Source organism: Rhinoraja longicauda, chromosome 4 (assembly GCF_053455715.1).
Source record: "Rhinoraja longicauda isolate Sanriku21f chromosome 4, sRhiLon1.1, whole genome shotgun sequence".
Classification (NCBI taxonomy): domain Eukaryota; kingdom Metazoa; phylum Chordata; class Chondrichthyes; order Rajiformes; family Arhynchobatidae; genus Rhinoraja; species Rhinoraja longicauda.
Window position 1 is genome coordinate 91,874,072 of NC_135956.1, and position 25,229 is coordinate 91,899,300.

Below are 25,229 nucleotides of genomic sequence, written 5' to 3' on the forward strand. Positions count from 1 at the left end.
GAAATCAGTGCTTTGGAATGTGAGATCCAGTTGTTGAAGAACCTCTGTCACGACAGGATTGTGCAGTATTACGGGTCTCTACGGGACTCCATGGAAAGGAGGTTGTCCATCTTTGTGGAGTACATGCCCGGGGTAAGTATTGGCTGCTTTTCATTCCTCTACTTGCCTAAGCCAGCATTTGGCTCCAACTAATAGGGTTGCCAACTGTTATGTATTAGCCGGAACATCCCATATATTGTGCTAAATTGGTTTGTTACATACAGGACACCCTTGTCCCGTATTAGGCCCGGACACTGTAGGCCACGACACTGTAGGCCCCGACACTGTAGGCACAGACACTGCAGGCCCGGACACTGTAGGCCCGGACACTGTAGGCCCGGGGGGGGGGGGGGGGACGGACGCTGTAGGCCCCGACACTGTAGGCTCGGACACTGTAGGCCCAGACACTGTAGGCCCCGACACTGTAGGCCCGGGGGGCGCTGTAGGCCCCGACACTGTAGGCCCCGACACTGTAGGCTCGGACACTGTAGGCCCGGGGGGCGCTGTAGGCCCGGGGGGACATGGGACGCTGTAGGCCCCGACACTGTAGGCCCGGACCCTGTAGGCACAGACACTGCAGGCCCGGACACTGTAGGCCCGGACATTGTAGGCCCGGGGGGGGGGGACGGACGCTGTAGACCCCGACACTGTAGGCCCGGACGCAGTAGGCCCGGGGGGCGCTGTAGGCCCGGACGCTGTAGGCCCGGACGCTGTAGGCACGGACGCTGTAGGCCCGGACGCTGTAGGCCCGGACACCGTAGGCCCGGACAATGTAGGCCCGGACACTGTAGGCCCAGACACCGTAGGCCCGGACAATGTAGGCCCGGACACTGTAGGCCCGGAGGCCCGGGCACCGCCCAACGGAGATTGTGTAGCAACCCGCCTCCCGGCCCTGGTGTCCGCCATTGGTGGAGCGGGAGCACGTGGCCGCTGGCTGGGTGAGGTCACGTGGGGCACGGGGCGGTGACGTCACCTTGTCCCGTATTTGGGAGTGAGGAAGTTGGCAACCCTATCTCCAACTAATCCCCACATCTGTAGAACGGCCCAGTTTGGACCAAGACCCTAATGATGTACATTGGCAATCTTCCAATACCTCAAGCGTGGAGTCACAGAGTCGTAGAGCAGTACTGCAGGGAAATAGGCTCTTCGGCCTGCCTTGTCCATACTGTCAGGGGGTATGGGGAGAAGGCAGGAACAGGGTACTGATGGAGAATGATCAGCCATGATCACATTGAATGGCGGTGCTGGCTCGAAGGACCGAATGGCCTCCTCCTGCACCTATTGTTTATTGTCTATTCTTCCTGTGACCATGGATTGTTGTTTCGATCAGGGCTCGGTCAAGGACCAATTGAAAGCTTACGGAGCTCTTACTGAGAACGTGACCCGCAGGTATACCAGACAGATACTGGAGGGAGTGTCCTACCTGCACAGTAACATGATCGTGCACAGAGATATCAAAGGTATGTGCTCGCCGGCTCACCCCCTTCACTCTCTGTCTGTTCCACATGAGTGACGACAACCTCTGGTACATCACAACGTGAAAAGAATGGACAAGACATCTGAGAGAAACATGGAAAACATAGACAAAAGGTGCAGGAGGAGGCCATTCGGCCCCTCGAGCCAGCACCGCCATTCAATGTGATCATGGCTGATCATTCTCAATCATTCTCAGATCATTCTCAACCCGTTCCTGCCTTCTCCCCATACCCCCTGACTCCGCTATCCTTAAGAGCTCTATCTAGCTCTCTCTTGAATGCATTCAGAGAATTGGCCTCCACTGCCTTCTGAGGCAGAGAATTCCACAGATTCACAACTCTCTGACTGAAAAAGTTTTTCCTCAGCTCCGTTCTAAATGGCCTACCCCTTATTCTTAAACTGTGGCCCCTTGTGATCATTGTGATGATTCATTGTGATCATGGCTGATCGTCCACAATCAGTAATCCTGTGCCTGCCCTCTCCCCATATCCCTTGATTCCACTAGCTCCCAGAGCTCTATCTAACTCTTTTAAATTCATCCAGTGAATTGGCCAACTCTCTGGATGAAAATGTTTTTTCCCATCTCAATTTTAAATGGCCTCCCCTTTATTCATAAGACTGTGGTTCTGGACTCCCCCAACATTGGGAACATTTTCCAATTTTTCTTATAGAAACAGATAACATTCTTAAGGGATTGGACAGGCTAGATTCAGGAAAAATGTTACCGATGTTGGGGGAGTCCAGAGGAAGATGCTATGAGGTTGTAGGGTGACTTGGACAGGTTGTGTGAGTGGGCAGTTTAATGTGGATAAGTGTGAGGTCATCCACTTTTTCACCCAGAGAGTTGTGAATCTGTGGAATTCTCTGCCACACAAGGCAGTGGAGGCCAATTCTCTGGATGCTTTCAAGATAGAACTCTTAGGGCTAACGGAGTCAAGGGATATGGGGAGAAGGCAGGAACGGGGTACTGATTGTGGATGATCAGCCATGATCATGGTGAATGGCAGCACCGCCATTCACCGTGATCATGACTCATCATCAACAATCAGTACTAAGTCACAAGAGTATTCATTATAGCCCCAATGGTTCCTCTTTGTACACGCCCCTCCCCCCCCCCCACCCCACCCCCCGCCTCGCCAGGTCCCCTTTAGTTTAGTTTAGTTTAGAGATACAGCGCGGAAACAGGCCCTTCGGCCCACCGGGTCCGCGCCGCCCAGCGATCCCCGCACACTAACACTATACTACACCCTCTAGGGACAATTTTTACATTAGCACCAGGCCAATTAACCTACAAACCTGCACGTCTTTGGAGTGTGGGAGGAAACCGAAGATCTCGGGGAAAACCCACGCAGGTCACGGGGAGAACGTACAAACTCCGTACAGACAGCACCCGTAGTCGGGATGGAACCCGGGTCTCCGGCGCTGAATTCGCTGTAAGGCGGCAACTCTACCGCTGTGCCACCGTGACCGCGCTTATAGTTTCGCATACAATACTCAAGTACGCAAAAAGTTGCCACGTATAGGGTAACGACAGAGTTACAAAGCTATTCAATATAGACCCAACTAAGGAATCACATCCCGACTACGGGCGCTGTCTGTACGGAGTTTGCACGTCCTCCCCGTGACCTGCGTGGGTTTTCTCCACGTGCTCCGGTTTCCTCCCACACTCCAAAGACGTGCAGGTTTGTAGGTTAATTGCCTTCTGTAAATTGTAAATTGTCCCTAGTTTGTGTGTAGGATAGTGTTAGTGTGCTGCTCGGTACGGACTCGGTGGGGCCGAAGGGCCTGTTTCCGCGCTGTATCTCCATAACGTCAGGTGTCAGGGGTTATGGTGAGCAGCCGGGAGAATAGACAATAGACAATAGGTGCAGGAGGAGGCCATTCGGCCCTTCGAGCCAGCACCACCATTCAATGTGATCATGGCTGATCATTCTCAATCAGTACCCCGTTCCTGCCTTCTCCCCATACCCCCTGACTCCGCTATCCTTCAGAGCTCTATCCAGTTCTCTCTTGAATGCATTCAAAGAATTGGCCTCCACTGCCTTCTGAGGCAGAGAATTCCACAGATTCACAACTCTCTGACTGAAAAAGTTTTTCCTCATCTCCGTTCTAAATGGCCAACCCCTTATTCTTAAACTGTGGCCCCTTGTTCTGGACTCCCCCAACATTGGGAACATGTTTCCTGCCTCTAACGTGTCCAACCCCTTAATGATCTTATACGTTTCGATAAGATTTCGATAAGAATGGGGTTAGGAGGGAGAGATAGATCAGCCTTGATTGAATGGCGGAGTAGACTCGATGGGCCGAATGGCCTAATACTGCTCCTATTCCTTTTGACCTTAAAAGTCTACAGTGTTTTCCATTCTGCAAGGTGTTATGTCGGGTGACTTGCATTCAGTTGTAATTCACCTCTCGTTCTCTTGTTGACGCGGGCAGACTAATGTTAAGCAGGGCTGTGCGTGTGTGGGTGCATGCCTGTGTTCTGCAATCATTTCCTGCTGCTTTCAATGACGATCCACCCAGTTCATGAGCTGCCACCACCCTTGCTGATAGCTTCACTCTAGCTGCAAGCAGGCTGGAGCGGGCTGCAAGGAAACCTTTCCCATTCCCACGCCAAAGACAGCAAAGACTTGGAGTGGAAAGGGCCGGGACAATGGAGTTGGAAAATAGTTCTTGCAACCGCAACATGGATATAGGTGACAACAGACAACAGGTGCAGGAGGAGGCCATTCGGCCCTTCGAGCCTGTACGCACTGCCATTCAATGTGATCATGGCTGATCACCCACAATCAGTACCCCGTTCCTGCCTTCTCCCCATACCCCCTGACTCCGCTATCCTTAAGAGCTCTATCTAACTCTCTCTTGAAAGCATCCAGTGAATTGGCCTCCACTGCCTTCTGAGGCAGAGAATTCCACAGATTCACAACACTCTGGGTGAAAATGTTTTTCCTCATCTTCGTTCTAAATGGCCGACCCCCTTATTCTTAAACTGTGGCCCCTGGTTCTGGATTCCCCCAACATTGGGAACATGTTTCCTGCCTCTAGCGTGTCCAATCCCTTAATAATCTTATATGTTTCAATAAGATCCCCTCTCATCCTTCTAAATTCCAGTGTATACAAGCCTAGTCGCTCCAGTCTTTCAACGTCACCTATCCATGTTCTCCACAGATGCTGCCTGACCCGCTGAGTTACTCCAGCACTCTGTGAAACGTCACCTATCCATGTTCTCCACAGATGCTGCCTGACCCGCTGAGTTACTCCAGCACTCTGTGCGTGTCCAGCAGTTGTGTGTTTCTGCTGTAACTGTGTGCACGCTGGGGCGGTTTGGTGACGTGACTGTTTTCCTGGTTGCAGGTGCCAATATCCTGCGGGATTCGTCGGGCAACGTCAAGCTGGCCGACTTTGGGGCCAGTAAACGCCTGCAGACTATCTGTACGTCTGGGACGGGGATGAAATCAGTGACTGGATCGCCGTACTGGATGAGTCCGGAGGTGATCAGTGGAGAGGGGTACGGCAGGAAGGCTGACGTCTGGTGAGCAAGCTCTGGTCCAAGGCCAGCTTCAGATGATAGACAATAGATAACAGGTGCAGGAGGAGGCCATTCGGCCCTTCGAGCCTGTACGCACCGCCATTCAATGTGATCATGGCTGATCATTCTCAATCAGTACCCCGTTCCTGCCTTCTCCCCATACCCCCTGACTCCGCTATCCTTAAGAGCTCTATCTAGCTCTCTCTTGAATGTATTCGGGCGGCACGGTAGCGCAGCGGTAGAGTTGCTGCTTTACAGCGAATGCAGCGCCGGAGACTCAGGTTCGATCCCGACTATGGGCGCTGTCTGTACAGAGTTTGTACGTTCTCCCCGTGACCTGCGTGGGTTTTCTCCGAGATCTTCGGTTTCCTCCCACACTCCAAAGACGTACAGGTATGTAGGTTAATTGGCTGGGTAAAATGTAAAAATTGTCCCTAGTGGGTGTAGGATAGTGTTAATGTGCGGGGATCGCTGGGCGGCACGGACTTGGTGGGCCGAAAAGGCCTGTTTCCGGCTGTATATAAACATAGCACAAAAAGTAAGGAAATTTGTGTTTGGTAGATTATTTCTTTGTTGTAACAATGCTTCTTGGCAATAAATCGTATACCGTTGGAAAGCCTGTTTATTTCCCTTTTAAATGGCGCCATATTTGTAAGGAACATGCATTTGTGGGATGAGCAGCAGAGCCGAGTATATGGGTTGCGCCCATGAAAAATTTGCCAAATCTTCTCTGCCAATGCCAAACAGCTTATTCTGCTGTTGCTATTGACTCTTGTTTTGAGCTTCTGGTACCCCCAGGTGCTGACAATCAGGTGCCTGATTGGCACCTGATTGGCAGCATCTGTGAGCATGGGCCCTGCTACAGTGGTCAGTAGGTGTCTGCTCCAAGAATCGGCATGCCACGTTTGACTGATCTGGATAGGGCCCGTGCGATAGGGCAACTTCAAGCTGGTGTTCCGCAAAACCAAGTTGCGGCATTATTTGGACTGAGCCCTAGTACCATCTCCAAAGTGAAGGCCAAGTTCCATATAACGGGGGATGTCAGAGGCAGGCCGCGAAGTGGGCGTCCCAGAGTGACCAACACAACCACGTTGGCTGACGTGCGACAAATTCTGGTTGAAGAATGGGATGCCACCCCACAACAGTGTGTGACCAGGCTGGTGACCAGCATGAGGAGGAGGTGGTGCCAGGCTGTTGTGGCTGTGTATGGTTCTTCCACACGCTACTGAGGCTCCAGTTTATTAAATGAATAAATTGTTAAATTGCCAATATGTCTTGTTTCTTCAGACTTCAATCATCCAATCCACCAAACAACACCGAACAAGAGTCAATGGCAGAATAAGCTGTTTGGCATTGGCAGAGATTTGGCAGATTTTTCATGGGCGCAACCCACATACTTAGCTCTGCTGCTCATCCCACAAATGCATGTTCCTTACAAATGTGGCACCATTTAAAAGGGAAATAAACAGGCTTTCCAACGGTATAAGATTTATTGCCAAGAAGCATTGTTACAACAAAGAAATAATCTACCAAACACAAATTTCCTTACTTTTTGTGCTATGTTTATATGATATGAATTGGCCTCCACTGCCTTCTGAGGCAGAGAATTCCACAGATTCACAACTCTCGACAACTTCAAGGAAATGTCGTGGTCTCCCCGGTCAAAGAGTTATACGCCTTATTACTGTAGATCGGGTAGACGCACAGAGTCTTGCCCAGAGTAGGGGAATCGAGGACCAGAGGACATAGGTTCAAGGTGAAGGGGAAAAGATTTAATAGGAATCTGAGGGGTAACTTTACCACACAGAGGGTGGTGGGTGTATGGAACAAGCTGCCAGAGGAGGTAGTTGAGGCTGGGACTATCCCAACGTTTAAGAACCAGTTGGACAGGTACATGGATAGGACAGGTTTGGAGGGATATGGACCAAGCGCAGGCAGGTGGGACTAGTGTAGATGGGACATTGTTGGCCGGTGTGGGCGAGTTGGGCCGAAGGGCCTGTTTCCACACTGTATCACTCTGTGACTCTATTTGTTTAAATTATCCCTAAATTATGAATAAATAGCTCAATAATTGTGTTCTTACTCCTCACTCAAACGAAAATAGTTTAGTTTAGAGATACAGCGCGGAAACAGGCCCTTCGGCCCACCGGGTCCGTGCCGACCAGTGATCCCCGCACACTAACACTATCCTACACACACTAGGGACAATTTACACTTATACCAAGCCAATTAACCTACAAACCTGCACATCTTTGGAGTGTGGGAGGAAACCGGAGCGTCCGGAGAAAACCCACGCAGGTCACGGGGAGAACGTACAAACTCCGTACAGACAGCGCCCGTAGTCGGGATGGAACCCGGGTCTCCGGCGCGGTGAGGCAGCAGCTCTACCCGCTGCGCCACCGTGACCGATCTATCCCTCTGATGATTTTGCTTTGTTCTCCAGGAGTGTGGGCTGCACGGTGGTGGAAATGTTGACAGAGAGACCTCCGTGGGCAGAGTATGAAGCCATGGCGGCCATCTTCAAGATCGCCACTCAGCCCACCAAGCCCCAGCTCCCAGACGGGGTCAGCAACTCCTGCCGTTCCTTCCTCAAGCAGATCTTCGTGGAGGAGAGACGGCGGCCATCAGCGGAGGCCCTCCTGCGACACGCCTTCGTGCAGTTTCGCCTGTAGCGCGGTCTTCATTACTGCCTGTGGAGGAAGGAACTGCAGACGCTTGTTTACACCGACGATACACACAAAATGCTGGAGTAACTCAGGGGGTCAGGCAGCATCTGTGGAGAACATGGATAGGTGACGTTTCACAGAGTGCTGGAGTAACTCAGCGGGTCAGGCAGCATCTGTGGAGAGAAGGAATGGGTGACGTTTCGGGTCGAGATGTTTCTGAAGAAGGGTCTCAACCTGAAACGTCACCTATCCATGTTCTCCACAGATGCTGCCTGACCCGCTGAGTTACTCCAGCACTCTGTGAAACATCACCTATCCATGTTCTCCACAGATGCTGCCTGACCCGCTGAGTTACTCCAGCACTCTGTGTCTATCTCCGGTCTAAACCAGCATCTGCAGTTCCGTCCTACACACTGGCTTTTTTTACCACTCGTTCCAAAGAAGATGATTTTTATTAATGTACATATTATGAACGACCAAATTCAAGCACAGCTAAAGCTAAAGACAAATGAGTGCATTTGCACAGTTGTTTTCTCCCGTCTACATTGCTACCTGACGCTGCAGTGCGTATGAAGAATGGCATGAAGTGTGAATGAGACCGGGAGATGACGACAATCTGATATTACCCCTGACCTGGGTATTAGTCAGAACAAAGGTGGCGCAGCGGTAGAGTTGCTGCCTCACAGCGCCAGAGACCCGGGTTCCATCCCGACTATGGGCGCTGTCTGTACGGAGTTTGTATGTTCTCCCCGTGACCTGCGTGGGTTTTCTCTGGGTGCTCCGGTTTCCTCCCACACTCCAAAGACGTGTGGATTTGTAGATAATTGTTTCCTGTAAATTGTAAATTGTCCCTAGTGTGTGTGGGGTAGTGTCAGTGTGTAGGGATCGCTGGTCGGCACGGGCCCGGTGGGCTGAAGGGCCTGTTTCAGCGCTGTATCACCAAAGTCTAAAGACTTGGACTGAATGAGGCAGACACACACTGGTACAGTCATATGAAGTCAGTTGACTGAGAGATTGTACTTAGCCAAAGGAACCTTTGTGGGATTCTCTGCCACAGAGGGCAGTGGAGGCCGATTCACTGGATGAATTTAAAAGAGAGTTAGATAGAGCTCGAGGGGCTAGTGGAATCAAGGGATATGGGGAGAAGGCAGGCACGGGTTACTGATTGTGGATGATCAGCCATGATCACAGTGAATGGCGGTGCTGGCTCGAAGGGCCGAATGGCCTCCTCCTGCACCTACTGTATGTTTCTATGAATGATTGGTGCTACGATGCCCTGGTACATGTGAGCCATTCCGTGTTTCCATCCGTGTGGGAATGAAAGAGCTAATATTTTATGCCTTTGATGCATTGCAGCGTAGTAGCCAGATTGAACAAAAGATGTCAGACACACAATTCTGCAATGCTCAGACCCTGAGGCCTTTATGCATTTTTCTACTCTGTTATTGACCTGTATATAATCATTGACTTTTACATATGAATTCATTTGAGAACCATTTTGTATTAAAAAAAAGCTGTAACCTTCTTTTACTTGATGGGATTAAAAGATCGCTGAATTGAACAGGTTTCAGTTGAGTTTATTGTCACGTGTACCGAGGTACAGTGAACAGCTTGTGTTGCGTGCTAACCAGTCAGCGGAAAGACAACACACGATTACAATCGAGCCGTCCACAGTGAACAGATACAGGATAAGGGAATAACGTTTAGTGCAAGGGTGGTCACGGTGGCGCAGCGGTAGAGTTGCTGCCTTACAGCGAATGCAGCGCCGGAGACCCGGGTTCCATCCTGACTATGGGCGCCGTCTGTACGGAGTTTGCACGTTCTCCCCGTGACCTGCGTGGGTTTTCTCCGGGTGCTGCGGTTTCCTCCCACACTCCAAATACGTGCAGGTTTGTAGGTTCCTGGTCGGCAGGGACTCAGTGGGCCGAAGGGCCTGTTTCCGTGCTGTAAATGTCATTAATTTGAACTGCAGACGCCAAAGATGGACACAAAACGTTGGAGTAAATCAACGGGCCAGGCAGCATCTTCACCCGAAACGTCACCTATCCACGTTCTCCACAGATGCTGCCTGACCCGCTGAGTTACTCCAGCACTCTGTGAAACGTCACCTATCCATGTTCTCCACAGATGCTGCCTGACCCGCTGAGTTACTCCAGCACTCTGTGTCATGTTAAACGTATACAGCATTGAGCAGGATATACAGACCAGTCATAGTGTTCCCTCTAGTGGACTTCATGTGCACAGCTGCTCCAATGTGTTTAATCAAGTAATATTATTTAAACCAACATTTTGATGTTTGTTATTTTTGCTGTTTCAAGGGACCGTCGCCGACAGGTCTCATCATACATTTGATAACAGGTACGTTTAGAAACTTACAGAAACGTATAAAATAATAAAAGGACTGGACAAGCTAGATGCAGGAAAAATGTTCCCAATGTTGGGGGAGTCCAGAACCAGGGGCCACACAGTCTAAGAATAAAGGGGAGGCCATTTAAAACTGAGGTGAGAAGGAACGTTTTCACCCAGAGAGTTGTGAATTTGTGGAATTCTCTGCCACAGAGGGCAGTGGAGGCCGATTCACTGGATGGATTTAAAAGAGAGTTAGATAGAGCTCTAGGGGTTAGTGGAATCAAGGGATATGGGGAGAAGGCAGGCACGGGTTACTGATTGTGGATGATCAGCCATGATCACGGTGAATGGCGGTGCTGGCTCGAAGGGCCGAATGGCCTCCTCCTGCACCTATTGTCCATGTTTTTATGTAAAGCATTGCCACCGACTTGTCTGTACTAGTTGGATGCCCTCAGCTCTGACTAGGGAGGAATCTGCCTCAGTAAATAACAAGTCCTTCACTCGGAAAGGGCGCAGAGAAGATTTACGAGGATGTTGCCAGGACTAGAGGGTGTGAGCTCCAGGGAGAGGTTGAGCAGGCTGGGTCTCTATTCCTTGGAGCGCAGGAGGATGAGGGGTGATGTTGTAGAGGTGTACAAAATCATACGAGGAATAGATCGGGTAGAAGCACAGAGCCTCTTACCCAGAGTAGGGGAATCGAGGACCAGAGGACATAGGTTCAAGGTGAAGGAGAAAAGATTTAATAGGAATCGAAGGGATAACTTTTCCACACAGAGGGTGGTGAGTGTATGGAACAAGCTGCCAGAGGAGGTAGTTGAGGCTGGGACTATCCCATCGTTTAAGAACCAGTTGGACAGGTACATGGATAGGACAGGTTTGGAGGGATATGGACCAAGCGCAGGCAGGTGGGACTAGTGTAGCTGGCCGGTATGGGCAATAGACAATAGACAATTGACAATAGCTGCAGGAGGAGGCCATTCGGCCCTTCGAGCCAGCACCACCATTCAATGTGATCATGGCTGATCATTCTCAATCAGTACCCCGTTCCTGCCTTCTCCCCATACCCCCTGACTCCGCTATCCTTAAGAGCTCTATCTAGCTCTCTCTTGAATGCATTCAGAGAATTGGCCTCCACTGCCTTCTGAGGCAGAGAATTCCACAGATTCACAACTCTCTGACTGAAAAAGTTTTTCCTCATCTCAGTTCTAAATGGCCTACCCCTTATTCTTAAACTGTGGCCCCTTGTTCTGGACTCCCCCAACATTGGGAACATGTTTCCTGCCTCTAACGTGTCCAACCCCTTAATAATCTTATACGTTTCGATAAGATCCCCTCTCATCCTTCTAAATTCCAGTGTATACAAGCCTAGTCGCTCCAGTCTTTCAACATATGACAGTCCCGCCATTCCGGGAATTAACCTAGTAAACCTACGCTGCACGCCCTCAATAGCAAGAATATCCTTCCTCAAATTTGGAGACCAAAACTGCACACAGTACTCCAGGTGCGGTCTCATTAGGGCCCTGTACAACTGCAGAAGGACCTCTTTGCTCCTATACTCAACTCCTCTTGTTATGAAGGCCAACATTCCATTGGCTTTCTTCACTGCCTGCTGTACCTGCATGCTTCCTTTCAGTGCAAGTTGGGCCAAAGGGCCTGTTTCCACGCTGTGTCATTCTTAAGAGGTCCATGCACGGATTAAAATCCAATGGATGTTCTGATGAACGGCCTTAGTTATAATGTGTTAGATTGATTTAGAGATACAGCAAGGAAACAGGCCCTTCGGCCCACCGAGTCCACGCCGACCAGCGATCCCCGCTCACACTAGTTCTGTGTTATCCCACTTCCTCATCCACTCCCGCACACTAGGGGGCTGTTTATAGAGGGGCCGATTAACCCACAAACCCGCACGTCTTTTGGATCTGGGAAGAAACCAGAGCACCCGGAGGAAACCCACGGAGAACGTGCAAACTCCACACAGACAGCGCCCGAGGTCTACGACTCTGTGACTCCACGCTTGAGGTATTGGAAGATTGCCAATGTACATCATTAGGGTCTTGGTCCGAACTGGGCCGTTCTACAGAGGTGGGGATTAGTTGGAGATAGGGGTTGCCAACTTCCTCACTCCCAAATACGGGACAAGGTGACGTCACCGCCCCGTGCCCCACGTGACCTCACCCAGCCAACGGCCACGTGCTCCCGCTCCACCAACGGCGGCCGCCCGGGCCGGGAGGTGGGTTGCTACGCAACCTCTGTTAGGCGGCGCCCGGGCCCCCGGGCCTACAGTGTCCGGGCCTACAGTGTCCAGACCTAAACTGTCGGGAACTAAAGTATCCGGGCCTAAATGGTCAGGGCCTACAGTGTCTGGGCCTACAGTGGGCTGCGTGTGGCGCCCCCTGGGAGCGCGGAGTGTCTGGGCCTACAGTGTCCGGGCCTACAGTGTCTGGGCCTACAGTGTCCGGGCCTACAGTGTCCGGGCCTACAGTGTCTGGGCCTACAGTGTCCGGGCCAACAATGTCCGGGCCTACAGTGTCCGGGCCTACAGTGACCAGGCCTACAGTGTCCGGGCCTACAGTGTCCGGGCCTACAGTGTCTGGGCCTATAGTGTCCGGGCCAACAATGTCCGGGCCTACAGTGTCCGGGCCTACAGTGACCAGGCCTACAGTGTCCGGGCCTACAGTGTCCGGGCCTACAGTGTCTGGGCCTACAGCTTCCTCCGGGCCTACAGCGCCCTCCGGGCCTAATACAGGACAAGGTCGGTCCAATTTAGCCCAAAATACGGGATGTCCCGGATAATACGGGACAGTTGGCAACCCTGGCTGCTGGAGGACCTGCAGTTCCCTGGGCGCTTAGAACTGGGCGCTGCTCCAAGATTAGATTGGGCGCTGCTCCACGAGGCCGAGTGCTGGGATCGGACGCGGCCAGCAGCGGCACGGAGCGGTGGAGAAGCAGGGGAGACACCGACAACATCGCCAGGCCAGGCCGAAGCCTGCAACTCCCACCCAGTGCTGTCGCCATGACAACAGGCTTTCTTGGCCAAGGTAAGACTCAACATTTTTAACAACTCTGAACAAGATAGGGGCTAGAAACGTGGTGACCCTTGTGTACCAAGATACACACAGAGTGCTGGAGTATCTCAGCGGGTCAGGCAGCATCTCTGGAGAACATGGATAGGTGACGTTTCGGGCGAAATACTTCGGTCAGTCTGAGAGTCAGTCTAAGGAAGGGTCTCGACCTGAAATGCCACCTATTCCTTTTCTCCAGAGATGCTGCCTGACCCGCTGAGTTACTCCGGCACTTTGTGTCTATCTTTGGTGTAAACCAGTATCTGTAGTTCCTTCCGACACTCTCATGACCCTTGACTCTCCCTCTTTCTTGACCTGATAACAAACCTGTAACATGGCGCACACAGATAATATCCAATAAACAAAACATCAAACAATTAATGACCATAATACCAGTGCAAACAGGGCCCTGAATATCCTTCGTGAAACCAACGACAGTCTATAGAAGGCCACAGTTAGGGTCAGTGTTGTGCAGTGTTCAAGAGCCTGATGGTTGCTGGGAAGAAGCTGTTCTGAACCTGGTACATGGTCTCCAATCTGTGGTGTGGGTCAGGGTGGTGTGGGTCAGTGTGGGTCAGGGTGGTGTGGGTCAGGGTGGTGTGGGTCAGGGTGGTGTGGGTCAGTGTGGTCAGGGTGGTGTGGGTCAGGGTGGTGTGGGTCAGGGTGGTGTGGGTCAGGGTGGTGTGGGTCAGGGTGGTGTGGGTCAGGGTGGTGTGGGTCAGGGTGGTGTGGGTCAGGGTGGTGTGGGTCAGTGTGGGTCAGGGTGGTGTGGGTCAGGGTGGTGTGGGTTAGGGTGGTGTGGGTCAGGGTGGTGTGGGTCAGTGTGGGTCAGGGTGGTGTGGGTCAGGGTGGTGTGGGTCAGGGTGGTGTGGGTCAGGGTGGTGTGGGTCAGGGTGGTGTGGGTCAGGGTGGTGTGGGTCAGGGTGGTGTGGGTCAGTGAGAGTGTGGCCAGGGTGGTGTGGGTCAGGGTGGTGTGGGTCAGGGTGGTGTGGGTCAGGGTGGTGTGGGTCAGGGTGGTGTGGGTCAGGGTGGTGTGGGTCAGGGTGGTGTGGGTCAGTGAGAGTGTGGCCAGGGTGGTGTGGGTCAGGGTGGTGTGGGTCAGGGTGGTGTGGGTCAGGGTGGTGTGGGTCAGGGTGGTGTGGGTCAGTGTGGTCAGGGTGGTGTGGGTCAGGGTGGTGTGGGTCAGGGTGGTGTGGGTCAGGGTGGTGTGGGTCAGGGTGGTGTGGGTCAGGGTGGTGTGGGTCAGGGTGGTGTGGGTCAGTGTGGTCAGGGTGGTGTGGGTCAGGGTGGTGTGGGTCAGGGTGGTGTGGGTCAGGGTGGTGTGGGTCAGGGTGGTGTGGGTCAGGGTGGTGTGGGTCAGTGAGAGTGTGGCCAGGGTGGTGTGGGTCAGGGTGGTGTGGGTCAGGGTGGTGTGGGTCAGGGTGGTGTGGGTCAGGGTGGTGTGGGTCAGGGTGGTGTGGGTCAGGGTGGTGTGGGTCAGGGTGGTGTGGGTCAGGGTGGTGTGGGTCTCTGATGATGCTGGCTGGCTGGTTAAGGCAGTGCCCTGGGATATTTTGTGTCTCCATAGCTTAATAGTTTGCTCAAAAGCTAAACTCTCAATACTGCAAGATGAAAACTGCAGATGCTGGTTAAAATCGAAGGTGGACACAAAATGCTGGAGTAACTCAGCGGGTCAGGTAGCATCTGTGGAGAACATGGATAGGTGACGTTTTGGGTCGAGACCCTTCTTCAGACTGATGGAGGGTCTCGACCTGAAACGTCACCCATTCCTTCTCTCCAGAGCTGCTGCCTGACCCGCTGAGTTACTCCAGCATTTTGTGTCTCAATAGTGTAGTATTGTGGGGAGATCCTGCGAAGAATTGTAACCCAAAGTCATTTTGCTCAAAGGTTAGTCTGTCCAACCTCTCCCTGTAGTTAATACCCTCTAATCCAGCCTCTCCCTGTAGCTGGAACCCTCTAATCCAACCTCTCCCTGTAGCTGGAACCCTCTAATCCAACCTCTCCCTGTAGCTGGAACCCTCTAATCCAACCTCTCCCTGTAGCTGGAACCCTCTAATCCAACCTCTCCCTGTAGCTCCAACCCTCGAATCCAACCTCTCCCTGTAGCTGGAACCCTCTAATCCAACCTCTCCCTGTAGCTGGAACCCTCTAATCCAACCTCTCCCTGTAGCTCCAACCCTCGAATCCAACCTCTCCCTGTAGCTGAACCCTCTAATCCAACCTCTCCCTGTAGTTAATACCCTCTAATCTAACCTCTCCCTGTAGCTGGAACCCTCTAATCCAACCTCTCCCTGTAGCTGGAACCCTCTAATCCAACCTCTCCCTGTAGCTGAACCCTCTAATCCAACCTCTCCCTGTAGCTGAAACCCTCTAATCCAGGCAGCGTTCTGGTGAACCTCCTCCACACCCTCTCCAAAGCCTCCTCATGCTTCCTGTAATGGGGGCGACCAGAACTGCATGCAATACTCCAAACACGGCCCGACCAAAGTGCTATGGAACCTGCATCGTGGCTTTCTGACTCTTGTACTCAATGCCCCGATCACTGAAGGCAATAATACTGTACGTCTTCTTCACCACTCTATCAATGAGAAGCTATGCTGTTAGCTGATATAGTTAATTAGAGATATTGATATTGTGTTGTGGTTGAGATGGTTTCTTTTGTTGTTTTAGCTAATATAAAATGAATGCTTATTGTTCAGTAAGGCTTTAAAACACATGATCACCAGGTACACTTTCATTGTAAGATGATCCATCTATTCTGAAGAGATATTTCTTAAGAAAAAAGGTTAGTAATTTAGGTTTCAGGTTCAATATTGGCAATTTTACATTGGTGAAGATGGATCCATGCATTTCTCCACTGAATTATGCGATAAGGAGGCTGAGGATGTTGTTAGTGTGAAGGGAGAGGTTGAACGACTAGGAAGGTTATTAGATTAGGAGTTAAAACCAAGGGGAAGATGAAGTGGTCTTGAGGATGATCAACTTAATAGAATAGGTGTAGTAGGATATGTGGCCTTTGGAGGGCGATACCAGAAGAATGATGCATGTGTGGAGTATTGGAACTGAAAGGGTTAAGGCGATGTGGGCATAGATTCTCATCAACTTGCGTTGCCACTTTCACGGAGTTATGGACCAGTTACAGTTCAGTTTATTGCCACGTGTACCGAGGTACAGTGAAAAGCTTGTGTTGCGTGCTAACCAGTCAGCGTAAAGACAATACATGATTACAATCGATCCATTTACAGTGTACAGAAACATGCATTGGGGTTAGGATTGGGGACTTGGACCCGAGGATCTCTCTGTACGTTAATGCTTTTAAGGTTCATGCCATTAACTGTAGACTTTCCCCTTACATTCAATGTCCCCAGCACCTCACACTTGCAAGGGTTAAACTCCATCTGCCATTTCTCCGCCCATTTCTGTCAGTGGTCAATATCAATATCAACAGACAAAAGACAATAGGTGCAGGGGGAGGCCATTCGGCCCTTTGAGCCAGCACCACCATTCATTGTGATCATGGCTGATCATCCACAATCAGTAACCCGTGCCTGCCTTCTCCCCATATCCCTTGATTCCATTAGCCCCTAGAGCTCTATCTAACTCTCTCTTAAATTCATCCAGTGAATCGGCCTCCACTGCCCACTGTGGCAGAGAATTCCACAAATTCACAACTCTCTGGGTGAAAAAGTTCCTTCTCACCTCAGTTTTAAATGGCCTCCCCTTTATTCTTAGACTGTGTGGCCCCTGGTTCTGGACTCCCCCAACATTGGGAACATTTTTCCTGCATCTAGCTTGTCCAGTCCTTTTATAATTTTGTACGTCTCTATAAGATTCCCTCTCATCCTTCTAAACTCCAGTGAATACATGAACTGTGGTGAAGATGTTTCATCGCGAGGCCTGACGAGGGCAGTGTTGATTTCCAGGGAAATTGCAAAGTGGAGACATATTCACGTTCTGGCTTCTCTGTTTCCCAGCAGTGTTGTGTTTAGCTTAGTTTAGTTTACTTTAGTTAGTTCAAGGAACACCTTCGCTCGGCCCGCCTGGACCAACCTGATCTCCCGGTTGCCAAACACTTTAAATCCCCTTCCGATTCCCACCCTGACCTTTCATTCCCAGGTCTCCTCCATTGTCAGGGTGAGGATGAAAACAAATTGGAGGAACAGCACCTCATATTTCGCTTGGGCAGCTCACAGCCCAGTGGTGTGAATATTGATTTCTCTCACTTCAGCTAGCCCCAGCATTCCCCCTCTCTCCATCCCTCCCCCACCCAAGTTACACCAGCTTCTCGTTTACACCCAGCACACAGCTAACAATGGCCTGTTTCCTTTATCCAGACTTAACAACAGTTTCTACCATCAAGCCATCAGGCTTCTGAACTCATAAACACATTTCAAATCTTCGTTGATTATTTTTTTATATTGTCTTTTTAACTATTTTTTATATTGTCTTTTTACCTTACTAATGTCATTTTTAAATCTTATTTATCCTTGGAATATTACTGCTGAGGTGACCCGTTGTCTTGTCAAATACATTTAATTGTATTGTTAACCCTGTGCCAACCTACATATGGCAAATAAAATTATTATTATTATATATTATTATTATAGTTACTTTTTTGCAGATCTTTCATTCATTGTTCTTAATCTCTCTACATCACCGTCTATATCTCTCGTTTCCCTTATCCCTAACCAGTCTGAAGAAGGGTCTCGATTCGAAACGTCACCCATTCCTTCTCTCCACAGATGCTGCCTGACCCACTGAGTTACCCCAGCACTCTGTGAAACGTCACCTATCCATGTTCTCCACAGATGCTGCCTGACCCGCTGAGATACTCCAGCACTCTGTGAAACGTCACCTATCCATGTTCTCCACAGATGCTGCCTGACCCGCTGAGTTACTCCAGCACTCTGTGAAATGTCACCTATCCATGTTCTCCACAGATGCTGACTGACCCGCTGAGTTACTCCAGCGTTTTGTGTCTATCTTTAGTTTAGTTTAGTTTAGTTTAGTTTAGTTTAGTTTAGTTTAGACTAGACTAAACTAGTCTAGAAAAAGCAAGGAATCAGGCCCTTCGGCCCACCGAGTCTGCACAGGCCATCGATCACCCGTTCACACTAGTTCCATGTTATCCCACTGTCTCATCCACTCCCTGCACACTGGGGGGCAATTTACAGAGCGGCCGATTACCCAACAAACCTGTACATTTTTGGAGTTGCTATTGAGGGCGGGCAGCGTAGGTTCACTAGGTTAATTCCCGGAATGGTGGGACTGTCATATGTTGAAAGACTGGAGCGACTAGGCTTGTATACACTGGAATTTAGAAGGATGAGAGGGGATCTTATCGAAACGTATAAGATTATTAAGGGGTTGGACACGTTAGAGGCAGGAAACATGTTCCCAATGTTGGGGGAGTCCAGAACAAGGGGCCACAGTTTCAGAATAAGGGGTAGGCCATTTAGAACAGAGATGAGGAAAAACTTTTTCACTCAGAGAGTTGTGAATCTGTGGAATTCTCTGCCTCAGAAGGCAGTGGAGGCCAATTCTCTGGATGCTTTGAAGAGAGAGCTAGATAGAGCTCTTAAGGATAGCGGAGTCAGGGGGTATGGGGAGAAGGCAGGAACGGGGTACTGATTGAGAATGATCAGCCATGATCACATTGAATGGCGATGTTGGCTTGAAGGGCCGAATGGCCTCCTCCTGCACCTATTGTCTACTGTCTATTGTCTATTGAATGGCGATGTTGGCTTGAAATGTCCGAATGGCCTCCTCCTGCACCTATTGTCTACTGATGAGTCGGGCCAAAGAGCCTTTTTCCGTGCTGTATCACTGGATGATTTATTGCCGATAACTATGACAATCTAGACGTTTCCCGTTACCTTTACGTTTTTCAGAAAGAAAGACAACTTCCTGCAAGATGCGACCCGGATTCCATCTCCATGATTGGACACAAATGTTCTCGGCTGTCACAACAGATCAATGGGATCGATACGCCCGCGCTCTGTTTTCCAGCCCAGTAGTTGCACTCAAATGTCATCGCACATAATGGCAGAGTATTTTAGTAAAGGTCATATGAAAAGTCACCCCATCACCCTGATGTTTCCAGTAGTTGGAGAGTCTAGGACCAGAGGTCACAGCCATGGAATTAAAGGACGTTCTTTTAGTTTAGAGATACAGCGCAGAAACAGGCCCTTCGGCCCACCGGGTCCGCGCCGACCAGCGATCCCCGCACACTAACACTATCCTACACCCACACTAGGGACAATTTTTTTACATTTGCCGAGCCAATTAACCTACAAATCTGCACGTCTTTGGAGTGTGGGAGGAAACCGAAGATCTCGGAGAAAACCCACGCAGGTCACGGGGAGAACGTACAAACTCCGTACAGACGGCGCCCGTAGTCGGGATGGAACCCGGGTCTCCTGCGCTGCATTCGCTGTAAGGCGGCAACTCTACCGCTGCGCCACCTGGGAAGAGATGAGGAGGAATTTCTTCAGTCAGAGGGTGGTGAATCTGTGGGATTCTTTGCCAAAGACGGCTGTGGAGGCCACAAGTCAGTGGATATATTTAAGGCAGAGATAGATAGATTCTTGATCAGTGCGGGTGTCAGGGTTTGTGGGGAGAAGGCAGGAGAATGGGGTTAGGAGGGAGAGATAGATCAGCCATGATTGAATGACGGAGTAGACTTGACGGGCCGAATGGTCTAATTCTGCTCCTATCACTTCTGACCTTGTGATTACCAGAAGGACATGGTTTTGGAGGGGGTGCTGAGGAGGATCACCGCGATATTGTCGGGATTAGAGGGTTTTAGCTACCAGTCACAGAGTGGTGAAGGTGTGGAATTCTCTCCCTCAGAAGGCAGTGGAGGCCAGTTCGTTGGATGCTTTCAAGAGAGAGCTGGATAGAGCTCTTAAGGATAGCGGAGTGAGGGGGTATGGGGAGAAGGCAGGAACGGGGTACTGATTGGGAGTGATCAGCCATGATCGCATTGAATGGCGGTGCTGGCTCGAAGGGCTGAATGGCCTATTGTCTATAGAGGTTGGACAGACTTGGATTATTTCCTCTGGAACGTTGGAGGTTGAGGGGAGGCTTGATAGATGTGGAGTAAATTATGAGAGGCATAGATAGGGTAGACAGTCAGAACCTTTCTCCCACGATAGAAATGTCAAAGACTAAGAGGGCACAGCTTTTATGTGAGAGGGGGAAAGTATAAACATAGAAACACAGAAAACAGATGCAGGAGGAGGCCATTTGGCCCTTCGAGCCAGCACCGCCATTCATTGTGATCATGGCTGATCATCCACAATCAGTAACCCGTAGTATAAGAAAATAACTGCAGATGCTGGTACAAATCGATTTATTCACAAAATGCTGGAGTAACTCAGCAGGTCAGGCAGCATCTCGGGAGAGAAGGAATGGGTGACGTTTCGGGTCGAGACCCTTCTTCAGACTGATGTCGGGGGTGGGACAAAGGAAGGATATAGGTGGAGACAGGAAGATAGAGGGAGATCTGGGAAGGAGGAGGGGAAGAGAGGGACAGAGGAGCTATCTGAAGTTGGAGAAGTCAATGTTCATACCACCGGGCTGCAAACTGCCCAGGCGAAATATGAGGTGCTGCTCCTCCAATTTCCGGCGGGCCTCACTATGGCACTGGAGGAGGCCCATGACAGAGAGGTCAGACTGGGAATGGGAGGGGGAGTTAAAGTGCTGGGCCACCAGGAGATCAGTTGAGTTAATGCGGACCGAGCGCAGGTGTTCAGCGAAGCGATCGCCGAGCCTGCGCTTGGTTTCGCCGATATAGATAAGTTGACATCTAGAGCAGCGGATGCAATAGATGAGGTTGGAGGAGGTGCAGGTGAACCTCTGTCTCACCTGGAAAGAATGTTTGGGTCCTTTGATGGAGTTGAGGGGGGAGGTAACGGGACAGGTGTTGCATCTCGTGCGGTTGCAAGGGAAAGTGCCCGGGGTTAGGGTGGTTTGGGTAGGAAGGGACGAGTGGACCAGGGAGTTGCGGAGGGAACGGTCTCTGCGGAACGCAGAGAGGGGAGGGGATGGGAAGATATGGCCAGTGGTGGGGGTCCTGTTGTAGGTGACGGAAATGTTGGTGGATAATATGTTGGATCCGCTGGCTGGTGGGGTGGAAGGTGAGAACGAGGGGGATCCTGTCCTTGTTGCGAGTGTGGGGAGGGGGAGCAAGAGCGGAGCTGCGGGATGTAGAAGAGACCCGAGTGAGAGCCTCATCTATAATGGAGGAGGGGAAGCCCCGTTTTCTGAAAAACGAGGACATCTCGGAAGCCCTAGTGTGAAACACCTCATCCCGGGCGCAGATGCGGCGTAGACGGAGGAATTGGGAGTAGGGGATAGACTTTTTGCAGGGGACCGGGTGGGAAGAAGTGTAGTCCAGATAGCTGTGCGAGTCGGTGGGCTTGTAATAAATGTCCGTCACTGGTCTGTCTCCTGTGATGGAGATGGTGAGGTCCAGAAACGGGAGGGAGATGTCAGAGATAGTCCAGGTATATTTAAGAGCAGGATGGAAATTGGAGGTGAAGTGTATGAAGTCAGTGAGTTCTGCATGGGTGTAAGAGGTAGCACCAATGCAGTCATCGATGTAGCGGAGGTAGAGTTCGGGGATGGGGCCAGTGTACGTCTGGAACAGGGATTGTTCGACGTACCCGACAAAGAGGCAGGCGTAGCTAGGGCCCATGCGAGTGCCCATAGCTACGCCTCTGGTTTGGAGGATGTGGGAGGAGTCAAAGGAGAAGTTGTTGAGGGTAAGAACCAGCTCTGCTAGGCGGAGGAGAGTGTTGGTCGATGGGGATTGGCTGGTTCTACGGTCGAGGAAGAAACGGAGGGCTTCGAGACCATCCTTGTGGGGGATGGAAGTGTAGAGTGACTGGACATCCATGGTGAAAATGAGGGAGTGGGGGCCTGGGAACCGGAAGTTATCCAGGAGATGGAGAGCGTGTGAGGTGTCTTGGACATAGGTGGGGAGGGATTTAACCAGGGGGGATAGGATGGAGTCGAGGTAGGTAGAGATAAGTTCGGTGGGGCATGAGCAGGCAGAGACAATGGGTCTGCCGGGACAATTGTGTTTGTGGATTTTGGGTAGGAGGTAGAATCGGGCCGTGCGGGGCTGGGGAACTATGAGATTGGAGGCACTGAGGGGTAGTTCGCCGGAGTTGGTGAGGTCGGTGATGGTGCTGCTGATGAAGGTCTGGTGTTCATCGGTGGGGTCATGGTCCAGGGATAGGTAGGAAGAGGTGTCTGATAGTTGTCGTCTGGCCTCGGTGCGGTAGAGGTCAGCACGCCAGACTACCACAGCCCCTCCCTTGTCAGCGGGTTTAATTATTAAGTCCGGGTTGTTGCGGAGTGAGTTGAGGGCTGCACGTTCAGGAGGGGAGAGGTTGGAGTTAGTCAGGGGAGTGGAAAATTTGAGGCGGCCGATGTCACGCTGGCAGTTTGAAATAAAAAGTTCTAGTGGGGGTAGTAGGCCATACTGGGGGGTAAAAGTGGAGGGGGTCCGTTGGAGACGGGAGAAGGGGTCATCAGTGCGGGGTCGGGACTCCTTGCCATGGAAAAAGGCTCGGAGGCGGAGGCGGCGGAAGAAGAGCTCCACGTCATGGCGGACGCGGAACTCGTTGATGTGGGGTCGGAGGGGAACAAAGGTAAGGCCTCTGCTGAGGACCGACCGTTCGGTGTCTGAAAGGGGGAGGTCAGGGGGGGGGGGTGAACACCCGGCAATGGTGGGGGTTGGGGTCGGATGGAGGCAGGGGGGCAGGTGGAGGGGATGTTTGGTGGGGGGGTGGTGGGTTAGCTGGGCAGAGGGGGGCCATGAGGACCGATGTGGGGAGTACTGGGGGTCGCCTGGCTGGAGGGGGAAGGGGGAGACCCAGTGGAACCCCTGCTGCAGTTACCTGTAGTAGAGGGTGGGCAGTAGGACCCAGCAGTGCTGAGGGGCTCTGCCTGGTGGGGGCTGTGGACCCAGCGCGGTGTGTGTGGGCCAGGTGGAGCTGCAGCCTGTTGTTGGTCCCGGGGGCCGGGTACAGCGACGGCTGTGACCTGCTGCTGGGCGGTGGAGCGGCGCGGGTCAGCGCGGTCGCTGGGGGAGGCCCGCGGGGACCTGGAGTCCGGGTGAGTGACGGTCGGCTGGGTCAGCGGATGGCCGGGGAGGGCGTGGGCGGCGGTGAGGGGGTCGGGAAGGTCGTGGGCGGCAGCGGTGAAGGGGTCGGGAAGGACGTGGGCGGCAGCGGCGGTGCAGAGGCCTCGCTCGTCGACGGCAACGGCCCCGGGGAGGCGGTGGAGGTCGGCGGTAACCCGTGCCTGCCTTCTCCCCATATCCCTTGATTCCACTAGCCCCTAGAGCTCTATCTAACTCTCTTTTAAATTCACCCAGTGAATTGGCCTCCACTGCCCTCTGTGGCAGAGAATTCCACAAATTCACAACTCTCTGGGTGAAAAAGAAGTGTGACACAGGTGTTTTACACAGAGGGGGGTGGGGGGCCTGGAACGTGCTGCCAGGGGTGGGGGTGGAGGCAGATACGATAGTGGTGTTTAAGAGGCTTTTAGACAGGTGCATGGATATGCAGGGAATGGAGGGACATGGATCACGTGCAGGCAGAGGGGATGAGTCTAACTTGGCATCAAGACCAGCACGGACATTGTGAGTCGAAGGGCCTGTACCTGTGTTGTACTGTTCTATAAGAAAATAACTGCAGATGCTGGTACAAATCGAAGGTATTTATTCACAAAATGCTGGAGTAACTCAGCAGGTCAGGCAGCATCTGTGGAGAGAAGGAATGGGTGACGTTTTGGATCGAGACCCTTCTTCAGATTTTTCTTCTTCAGCAGTCTGAAGAAGGGTCTCGTCCCAAATCTCCACCCATTCCTTCTCTCCAGAGATGCTGCCTGACCCGCTGAGTTACTCCAGCACTCTGTGTCTCTCTAAAGCCCAGGACTGGTCTGTATATAATGAGCTGCGAATGTTTTGCTGTGCTGGTCTACTTCACCCCCTGCAGAGCTGATCTTATTTTTAATTAATTGGAAATAGTTTTCATGTGAGTCGTGTCATGGAAAAGCAAACAGCAACTCTCCCTCGGACAGGATTCCCAGACACAAACCCAGCTGTTCCAGCGACTTCAAGAGGGGTCTCTAGGTTGATGTGCGAGTTTCACATCAAATTACTGGACTTCAAACAAGATAGCATGCTGGAGTAACTCAGCGGGTCAGGCAGCATCTGTGGAGAACGTGGATAGGTGACGTTTCACAGAGTGCTGGAGTAACTCAGCGGGTCAGGCAGCATCTGTGGAGAACATGGATAGGTGACGTTTCACAGAGTGCTGGAGTAACTCAGCGGGTCAGGCAGCATCTGTGGAGAACATGGAGAGGTGACTTTTTGGGTCGGGACCCTTGGTCATTGAGTCACAGAGTCACAGAGTGATACAGTGTGGAAACAGGCCCTTCTGCCCAACTCGCCCACACCGGCCAACAATGTCCCAGCTACACTAGTCCCACCTGCCTGCGCTTGGTCCATATCCCTCCAAACCTGTCCTGTCCATGTACCTGTCCAACTGTTTCTTAAACAATGGGATAGTCCCAGCCTCAACTACCTCCTTTGGCAGCTTGTTCCATACACCCACCACCCTCTGTGTGGAGACTGACCCTAAAAGTCACCTCATCCATTTTACGCAGAGTGAGGGAATCCAGAACCAAAGACATACAGTAGTTTGTGAAGAGGGAAAGAGTTAGTAGGAATCTGAGGGGTCGCTCAGGTAACAAGGTTTAGTTTAGTTTAGAGATACAGCGTGGAAACAGGCCCTTCAGCCCACTGAGTCCGCGCCGACCAGCGATCCCCGCGCACTAACACTATCCTACACCCACTAGGGACAATTTACCGAAGCCAATTAACCTACAAACCTGCACGTCTTTGGAGTGTGGGAGGAAACCGAAGCACCCGGAGAAAACCCACGCAGGTCACGGGGAGAACGTGCAAACTCCGTACAGACAGCGCCCGTAGTGAGCATCTCTGGCGGTGCGTGGCAGCAACTCACAGCGCCCGAGGGCGGTCACGGTGGCGCAGCGGTAGAGTTGCCGCCTCACAGCGAATGCAGCGCT

General features: G+C 51.7%; 1 protein-coding gene across 3 annotated transcripts in view; it reads left to right on the forward strand.

Moving 5' to 3' along the window:
* Positions 1-7,816, forward strand: part of map3k22 (mitogen-activated protein kinase kinase kinase 22) — a 48,223-nt gene extending 40,407 nt beyond the window's left edge. For all 3 annotated transcript variants that reach the window (XM_078398753.1, XM_078398751.1, XM_078398752.1), the window contains 4 exons: positions 1-132; positions 1,370-1,499; positions 4,870-5,047; positions 7,488-7,816. In XM_078398753.1, coding sequence (XP_078254879.1) covers positions 1-132; positions 1,370-1,499; positions 4,870-5,047; positions 7,488-7,716 — 669 coding nt within the window. In that variant the 3' untranslated portion in view covers positions 7,717-7,816. The remainder of the gene's footprint in view (positions 133-1,369; positions 1,500-4,869; positions 5,048-7,487) is intronic.
* The last annotated feature ends 17,413 nt before the right edge of the window (positions 7,817-25,229 follow it).